The 9663-nt window shown below is 34.4% G+C and overlaps 1 protein-coding gene across 1 annotated transcript; it reads left to right on the top strand.

Moving 5' to 3' along the window:
* Nucleotides 1-256: 256 nt before the first annotated feature.
* Nucleotides 257-9585, top strand: LOC131156606 (uncharacterized). The gene is made up of 14 exons (XM_058110419.1): nt 257-1004; nt 3346-3457; nt 5609-5721; nt 5910-6032; nt 6135-6337; nt 6739-6814; nt 7256-7342; nt 7470-7550; nt 7642-7674; nt 7848-7901; nt 7988-8029; nt 8377-8455; nt 8567-8637; nt 9239-9585. Exons 1-14 carry the CDS (start codon nt 834-836, stop codon nt 9311-9313), a joined length of 1320 nt encoding a protein of 439 aa, XP_057966402.1. The 5' UTR covers nt 257-833; the 3' UTR covers nt 9314-9585.
* The last annotated feature ends 78 nt before the right edge of the window (nt 9586-9663 follow it).

The raw sequence follows: 9663 nt of genomic DNA, 5'->3' as shown, positions 1-9663 counted from the left end.
ATTAATCAATACAAAAATTAAATAAGAAAAAGTGCAACTATATATATATATATATATATATATATATATATATATATACATAAACAATAAAAAATAAAAATAAAGATAAAGGAAACTCAAAAAGTCTAACCACCCACTCTCTATCCCTCCCCTGTTTCCCCACCCACGACCCCATATTCACTCTATTGCTCACTTTCGAACCAGCCAATGCTCTGCCTCTCTCACTCTGTCCCTCTCTCTCTCTCTCTCTCTCTCTCTCTCTCTCTCTCTCTCTCTCTCTCTCTCTCTCTCTCTCTCTCTCCCTACTCTATAATTAAAATTAGAAAAAGAAATTAACTATAATTAAAATTAGAAAAAGAAATTAAAAGGTAAAAATGGCGACACAAATAACTGCTGTTTGTGAATTGACGAGGGACGTCCAAGTGGGCACGATTCAATTTCAGAAGCAGCTTGGAAGCCACGTACCCCTTCACTGCATCACAGCTCTGCTCTTCCCCTTTTGATTAATTTGTCCTTTTTCATTCTGCCGGTTAAAATATCAGAGAAGCAGCGAAAGACATCCAAAATCTCTCTCTCCCTCTGAATTCCGAAGCTCACTCTGCTTTAATTTGCTTTCGCTTTTGCTTACACTGAAAGCAAAAGCAAAAGCAAAGTCAGTAATACACAGCAATAAGCTATAATCTGCCCCCCCCCCCCCCCTCTTTTTCCAACTGAATTCGATCTTCACATCTCTTTAATTCCTCTTCAAATGAAGTAGCTCCGGAGACAGAGGTGCCGAAAGCAAAAACAGAGTGCCCAATTCGTAGAATTTCTCCACATTGAGAGACGGAGAGATGGAGAAGATATACTGGGCACGCCTGGGCCACCTGTTCGTGACGGTGTTCTTGTCGAGCTTCGCCGGATTCATGGTGATTCCGGCGATTACCGACGTCACCATGGCTGCTCTCTGCCCCGGCCAGGACGAGTGCTCCCTCGCAATTTTCCTCTCAGGATTTCAACAGGCGGTACGTTTCTCCGTTTATACATTTAAATGCATGCATTTATTATATATAAAAATGCGTATATTAATCGATTCAATTGTTGTTCAATTGAATAATCTCGTAGATATGGTTTAATATCTCAGGAGTAAGGTGTGGAGGAAAACAGAGAGAAGCATAAATCCCAACTAACGTTCAAATTCATAGTTTCATTTTTCTAAAATTCTATTATCGAGATATTAAAATATCGATAGTGATTGTTGGATGAACCTCGGGATTCGATTCCTCTTACTTAAAGATTCAATTATAAAACGAAAGGTAAAGAGATATTGCCGTTTTACTTAGAGGGCAAGTAACAACGTATGCTAATTTATTATAATTTATTACCTAATGTTTGACTTGAAAAAGTTTCGAAGATATTGAAAAAAAATATGGAGGATTAAAGAAAAGTTATAGCTTTTTTTCTTTAAGTTTAAATTTTATTCTAACTGAATAACTGTATTTTTTTTATTTTACACGTCATTACTTTTTTATTTTTTAAATATTAATTATATTTCAAAAGTAGAGAAAATGCAATTAAAATAATTATTCTTCTTATTTTATTTTTTTCTTTTGAATTTGCAAAAATACTTTGTTCAAAAGCAAAAATTATTATTATTTTTCATTTTTTTCACTTAACTTTGTCTGGAATTAACTGTTCTTGAATTTTCTTCATAAGTTTTTATAGTAAAAGTTAAGATAATTAAACTGATATGAGCCTAATTTGTTTTTGGTTTGAGAGTCACAATCATTATTAAGATGCATTATAGGGACCAAAACAAAAAAATGTCTCATCTCCCACAGTTATAAAATTATTGGGTATGACTCGGCCACATTATCACCACTTACTTATGGTCTGTTTGGACGGAGGATTTTACTTGCAGAAAGGAAAGGAAAGTAAAAAGAAAACTCATATTTTATTATATTTTTTTTATATTAAATTTTATTAAAAATAAAAGTTTGTTTTTATATGATTAAAAAATAAAAAAATTAAATAATAGTGATGTGTAAAATCAAAATTTTGTTGGTAAATTTGATATATTTTTTATTTTCTTTCTTATTTTCCTTGATAATCAAATACGAAAACGTGGATTTCTTGATATTTTCCTTTCTTTTTTCTAATATTTTCAAGTTTCAAATGGGACCTTAATGAATCTCACAAATAAATGAGGGTGATGTACATGCTCCGCACACTAAAATTTTTTTCCTTGTATGGAACTAGAGAAGGTTAGCTATCATTATCTTAGACACAATTGTGTAACCTTGACTCTAACGACCCTCTAAAAAAATCTACCTCATTTTGAATTGACAATTAGTAGGTATTCTGAGACCAGTATTTTGGCTATGTCTTGAATATCTATAAGGGTGGATAAACCATACTCGCTCCCGAGTGTAAGATATACTCTTATATATATATCCGGGATAAGTCGAATAGGCAAAGATTCGAAAATTTTATTATTTTCATTTTAAAATAAAATTAGTGGGTCCTGTCCAAGGGTAGAAAAAAGAGAGAGAGAATATTGTACATTGAGTATGGAGGATGATGGGACAGAGGAGGGATCCTCTGTTTTGAGTGTGGTGAGTGAAGGGACAAAGGAAAGCCCTTGCCCTTGTCTATACTTCCTCTTTTTTTTTTTTTCAGAAAAGTTAAAAAAAAATATTCTTAATTGAGAGAAGTCATTTTACAAGATTATGACTTGTTCTATAGATAAATCTGATTAATTTTTTTAATCTTCACATAAAAAAAATGTAAAGTACACGATCGGTCTTAGAATTGTCAAGAAACACTTCTTTTATTTGACCATTGACAAAAAAACACGCAACTCTACTGTTTACTTTCACTATTGTCACTCGATTTTTTATTAAATAGCCAAGTCATATATAGCAAAATTCAAATCTCGGCAACAATTTCTAAAACGCCCTACTTTATTCTATCATTTTCGTTGGCCGGCTTCTAAATTGTCTATGCTACCCCTATTGAATCATCATTTTGGCCAACACATCAACTTTGAAATTACCCTAATCCTATTGGATCATTTTCACCGACCAACATAATCACTCTTAAGCTATTGTATTATTTAACTGACGCACCAAATGCCCAAATTATTTACCAAAAAGGGTATAAGAATATTATATTTATATAACAAAGAAAGGGTTAGTTTAAATATGGGTCACATGATGAATCATGAGAGGCTATGGTGTAGAGAAATAGGGTTTTGATCCTAATAATGAAACTCATGTTGAGATAATCTAATTTTTTTAAAGAATAATTTATATAATCCAATTGCAATGAGTAGAATTAATGTTATATGTGGTTGGTTTGATGCAGATAATAGGGTTGGGAAATCTGGTGGTAATGCCAATAATAGGAAATCTATCAGACAGGCATGGAAGGAAAGCTCTGTTGACTCTGCCCATGACCATCTCCATTGTCCCTCTTGGTATGCATCACATTTTTTCTTTTCCAAGAGTGTAATGAAATGAAAACTTCATATGGAAAACATAATAGTGGTGAAATTTATTTTATTTCTATTTTTGCGTGTCAAATATAATAAAGTCTTTTCTGAACTAAGAATGAGTAGAATTGCGAGGTTCGGTCTAACCTTTTCTTTTCTTTTCTTTTCTTTTTTCCTTGCAGCCAATCGTGTATCCAAGTTTCTTTTAGAGTCTGTTTGGAACTCAAAAAATATTAGAAAAATAAAAGGAAAATATGAAGGAGTCCATATCTTTATGTTTGGTTATCAAAGGAAGTAAGAAAAACATAAAAAAATATACCAAACCCATAAACAAAATTTCAGTTTTACACATCATTAACTTTTAGTTTTTCTTAATTCTTAATCATATTAAAACAAACTTTTATTTTTGATAATATTTAATAGAGAAGAAAAATACAAGGGAAAATGAGTTTTTTCTTTTTTTTCCTTTCCTTTTCCCAAGTAAAATTTTTTATCCAAATGGACCCTTAGGATTTGAAAGTTTGCGGTGGAGTGGTCTTCCTTTAATTTTTACCTTCGGGTAAGTAGGTATGAGATTTGAACTCTTAACTAAAAACCGATATTGTTCACATCGTTGTAAGTGGGTGACATTTTTTGAAAACAAGAACAATTCATTCTCGGGTATGTTTTTCGATCGTTTAAATAATAATAAGAACAAGTATAAGATGTTTGTTATTATAATAAAAGGGTAATATTACTATTATAAAACATTAAAAAAATCCATTTCTCCTACTTGAATTACTATTCCCACTTCTGGTTCTGCATGGGAATCTAAATCCTGATATTGGGATTCTCCCAATAATCCATTTCTCCTACTTGAATTACTATTCCCACTTCTGGTTCTGCATGGGAATCTAAATCCTGATATTGGGATTCTCCCAATAATGATAAGATCCACAGAATTATTTCATTTCTATTCCCACAATTCCTAATTTCATTCCCACGTCTATGGATTCTTTCATAAATTTCAAAAGTGAAGTGACCTTGTGGGCCTGATTAACTCAAATGTTTCTTAAGACATAAGCAGCTTTTGCTTGGTGGGATTCTTTTGCTTTTGACTTGTTGAAACAAATGATCTAATGAGTGAAACCTTGAAAACTTTCACTTAAATTTACTTTCAACTTTAATGGCCATTTCTCTTAGAAGTGGAGGAAGCACAGCCATAGAACTTCCAGACAGTGCTTTTCTAATATCTACCATTGAGAAAACGTACTTGGTTGATTGGCTGACTTCAACTTATCCACAACAGATCACTTTGGGCTTCCCTGTATGAGAAAAAGTGCTCTTTTTTTTTGCTAGAAGTCAAATGGAGGGGAGCAATACACATCAATGCTGCTAGAACAAGTCATTGAATTTCTCCCATGTGCACATGAATAATCTGTCACTGGTGGCTGTGGACCAATGCCCACTAGAAAACGTCCCTGTTTGGAAAAATAACAACTCTAGATTTAGCAGTTGCTGCAGGAGGAGAGCATAGTTAAAATAGAGATTTATATTTAGTAACACTACAAATATGGTAACGAAAATAGCATTTTGTAATCTAATGTACCCAGTTGTCTAAATTGAGGCAATTTAGTTCATAGTGCTTTGCGACATTATCCCAGAAAAAAAAGGAAAAAAGGAAAACAGATTAAGAAATGATTGTATTGGATTCCCTTTCTCATATTCCAAAACCATTTTTTAAGAAAAAGAAAAATGCATTCAACTCATGGTGTTCTTCTTTTTTCTGCAACAAGAAGAATAAGAAGTGGGCACCTGCTGCTACATGCCACTTCCCCTTTCCCCATTGTCGTTTATTGTCACTTGGTGGTCCTCCCCAGCTGAGCTCCTTGTCCTATACTCCTATAACCTTTACTGCATTCCCATTGTGCAGAAGTATGGTCTCTGGATCATTGGTTGCAAAACTTGATACCTTGGTGATAAATGGGAGCCTTAAATATTACCAGATGAGATTAAATGAAGCCCAACAATCCAAGTGACCATTTACTGTTTGTGCATTTGCTGCAATGAAAATTTTCAAGCAGTACCTTCAAAGAAAAAAAAAAATAATTGTATGCTTATGCTGACAGAAAGCCTTTTTTTTTTTTTTTTTTACAGTTATATTGGCATATAGCAGGACGACAAACTTCTTCTATGCATACTATGTGCTCAGGACCATAACTGCCATGGTCTGTGAAGGCAGTATGAACTGCCTAGCTCTTGCTTATGTGGTAATTAACCCGAAACTAAAGCTCATTAACGATGTTGAGTTTGAGTTGAGGAATGGGTATTTGGTACAATTTTGACAGCTTAAGCATTAGTTTTTATGAGCTCATGAGTGATGTACTACAGCATTCTGGTCTATATGCTGTTTGTTGACCCATTGAGCCACATAGTATTCCTACGTTTTGTTTTTCAGGCAGACAACATTTCTGAGACACAACGGGCATCGGTATTTGGGGTTCTGTCTGGGGTAGTTTCAGCCTCGTTTGTCTGTGGAACTTTAACTGCTCGCCTTCTCTCCCCGGCTCGTATTTTTCAGGTCTCCTACTTGATGCCCTCTTTCATATTTCCCCTCAGTTATATCTATAATTTGTTTCCAAGATACATTTTGATATTCCTACTTCTTTTTTGAGCTTTTCAGGTTGCTGCAGCTGTGTCCATGCTTGCTGCTGTGTACATGAGAATTTTCCTCAAGGATACAGCATGTGAGATTGATGCTTCAATGCAGCCAATCTTGAAGAGCAGACAGGATACCATTGAAACCCATGACAATTCATCTGAGAAAATCAAGGCCTTTAAGAATATCCCACCTCCCAGTGATCTGATACGCTTGCTGAAGAGTAGGTAAGACTAGCTGCATAGATTTTATTTTAGTTTATTTTTCTTGCATATTATGGGCCTCTTTTTGCTTTCTTAATATATTATTGTCCTAAAATGCTCTTTAATCTTTCTAAGGCAAATGCAAATCCATTAGTGACACTTTATTGATCACCTTGAGTAGGGTTTAAGGAATAAGACCAGGCATCCTTCCAATGACCTGCATGTATTTATGTTTCTAACATCCTGATGATTTTTTGGTAGTGAAACAGCAAAAATCACACTTTGTCTATGATGCTAGAATGGGGGCCTTTTATCTGATATAAGCATATTTGAATTATCTGTACTGTGCCTGAGTTCTTTTTTTTTTTTTTTTTTTTCTAAGGAGAAATTTTAACATGGCTTTATTTCTTTATCTTGTGTTGCAGCGTGACATTTTCACAGGCTGCAATCGTCATGTTCTTTAACAGTCTGTGTGAAGGTGGACTTCAGGCTTCATTAATGGTACTTTCCTTTATAGTCAAAACATGATCAATGTGATGCATGGTGTAGGATGTTTTCCCCTGATCACCCAGTATCCAAGGGTAAGATACCTAGATATTTAGAGTTTAGAGCCCAAAAAATAGATCATGTTTAGATTCTGTCGAGTTGTTCAACTATTTTTGCACACCCATCATATTAGTGAATGTTTGGCAACTTATTGTGCCTGCAACAGCCTCCTTTACGAGTACATAATAGAAATTGGCTATTATGGGGATTTCCTGCCCATGAATGGATAGACATTATAGGAAAAAGAAACTTCAATGGCTGAAAAACTATGCCTCAAGCACAAATAATGTTGCCCACAATTTTTTACTCAGTGGACTTCAACCTCTACTGCTTATTTTTGCACTGAGAAATGGAGTTAAGCCTCTTACTAAACCTGAAATTCTTCATGCCATGCAGTATTTCTTGAAGGCCAGGTTTCACTTCAACAAAGATCAATTTGCTGATATAATGCTAGTTGTCGGGGTTGGAGGGACAGTTTCACAGGCACAATCTACATCCCTTTATGTTCTGCAATTATTTGATCTCAATCTCTTTCAATTTGGTTTCTTTTTCTCAAATAATATCATTTACCACATTCTGGCTCTTGAATATTTGTGAATTGGTCCTGCAGCTGCTATTTATGCCCATGCTGGCTCCATATGTAAGGGAGGAGAAGTTGCTTTCCTTGGGCCTCTTCATTGGAACTATAAATGTACATCTCACTATATTACATGCTTTCTTCCATAGGATATTCTCTATATTTGTAAGCTTAAGATGCTGATTTGGTATCTTGAATTATGCAGTTGGTACTAAACAGCGTAGCATGGTCAGTTTGGGTAATTGTCTTCCTCTATACTCGCAAGCTTAACTCTTCCTTCGTTCTCTGTTTCGTCATACACAGCAAACGCCATAGCATGCCTTGACTTTTACACTTCTTTATATTTTTTGTAATTTTGCAGTAGTTCTTTGCAATTAATTTAGCTTTTATGGACATTTTAATAACGTGCAGGTTCCATATGCCGTTGCTGCCTTCTCTGTTTTTGTTGTATTTACAACCCCATGTGTAAGAACTTGTATTTATCTTGGTGTAAACTCTTCTCAGTTGGATTAGGTTAATGTTGTTGATCTCTAGTCTCCTGACTTTTGCAGATTCGAAGCATAGCTTCCAAACAAGTTGGACCGGATGAGCAGGTAACGAGATGTGTTGTTCTGTTATGATAGAAGAAAGTAAATCACTCAACATATTGGAAGTTTGCCACCAAAGCTTTCAAGACAAATCTATTTCACTTTCCTGCAACATATTAGCCCTAATCTAACCTAATCCATTTGGATGGAAAATGGTCTTCAAGCTATGTTGTTAAGATCCTTTTTCCGACGTGTAGTGTGTTCTTCATTTTTATTGTGGAAGCATCCTGAGTACCCCTCATTTCTCTCTACTTAAAAGGGGAAAAAAATAAATACTTGTCCAAGATCAATTTTCTTCCTCATTCTCTTTTTGCCTTTTCTTTGTGTTTATGTGACATTAAAATTCATATCAGGGAAAAGCTCAAGGATGCATTTCAGGCATAAGTTCCTTTGCCAACATCATCTCTCCTTTGATGTTTAGTCCACTAACAGGTGACAAGAAAAATGCTAAGAATGCTTGTTCATTTTCTTCTGCAAATTAAGCAAAAAAAAAAAAAGGTGAACGATATGTTTAGACTAACAAAGCTTATTTTGTTCATCTAGCTTTGTTTCTATCCGAAGGAGCACCCTTTAACTTCCCTGGCTTCAGCATACTATGCATCGGAGTGGTGTCGGTATGTGCATTTACTTTAATTTGCTGCAGATTAATGAAACAGAGTTATTCTATACGTGCAGACTAGACTGTATTCTGTTCATCGATGCTTAAAACTTAATTTTCAATTTTCCATAAATTCAAACTAAACAATGAGGTGCAACTTAAATTGGTTTTTTCAATTTTTTTATAAAAAGGAGGTTCTTAAGCAACATCATGGAAAGCTCATCAAAATTTTCTTTAAAACTCCTAGGGCTACTTTTATTAAGGCTGACCAGCCTTCCAATTGCTTGAAGCCTGAAGTTCATGCGTTATCAGCCCCTTCTACCCCAAAAGCTAAGGGTTCATTTAGTTGTGAAAAATATTTTTCATTTTCAATTTTTTTAGTTTTTCAAAGAATTATAACAATTTAACTTATTTTTTAGTTTTTCATGATTTGTACTGAAAAGGTACAAAATAAAGAGTTTGTCTAAATGTGCAAAAAAAAAAAAAGCAACCTTTTTTGAAAATTTTAGAAAACTAAAATGTAAAATAAAATTTTTTTTCCACATTTAAACATGTCCTAATTTTCCATGGCTGATGGATCCTGCTCACAAAACATATGTTATTGTGTTTTTGTGCAGTTGGTTGCCTTAATTCAAAGTCTGATGATACGAGCTGCTCCAATTCCGAGCAACGACAACTGCGCAGATGCCTAATCACTAAATCAACCTTTTGTTCCTATAGAATCCTAATGCACATGTATAAATATCACTAGAACAAGAGCAACTTATGGTTTTTCCAACACTTCCATGCAATACTTCGACAGTTTTTAGGAACCCGTCTGCCAAGAATTCTCCAAGGTTGAGTGCAGTGGGAAAAATGGCATGCTTTTCTTTTTTGGGTCAAGAGTTATCTCCAACCACATCTGTAAAATTAAGCAAGTCAAGCTAAAGGTTCAAACTCCTTAATTGAGACTTTTTTTTCTTCATCGTGGTGTGATTTCCTGAATTTGGACTTGAGTTGAGATCAAAGATGGTAAGGAAAAAATTGAAGCTGACAAACAACT

The sequence above is a fragment of the Malania oleifera genome, chromosome 5 (genome assembly GCF_029873635.1).
Source record: "Malania oleifera isolate guangnan ecotype guangnan chromosome 5, ASM2987363v1, whole genome shotgun sequence".
NCBI classification, from domain to species: Eukaryota; Viridiplantae; Streptophyta; class Magnoliopsida; order Santalales; family Ximeniaceae; genus Malania; species Malania oleifera.
The sequence above is the reverse complement of the archived record's forward strand: the minus strand, read 5'-3'. Positions and strand labels throughout refer to the sequence as shown.

What these genes read in the sequence shown, in the direction of transcription:
- LOC131156606 (XM_058110419.1), top strand. Translation starts at nt 834, where the DNA reads ATGGAGAAGATATACTGGGCACGCCTGGGCCACCTGTTCGTGACGGTG. An exon ending in GACTTCAGGCTTCATTAATG is followed by an intron (nt 6,815 to 7,255) that starts GTACTTTCCTTT and finishes CATGCCATGCAG; the next exon opens with TATTTCTTGAAGGCCAGGTT. An exon ending in TTGTATTTACAACCCCATGT is followed by an intron (nt 7,902 to 7,987) that starts GTAAGAACTTGT and finishes TGACTTTTGCAG; the next exon opens with ATTCGAAGCATAGCTTCCAA.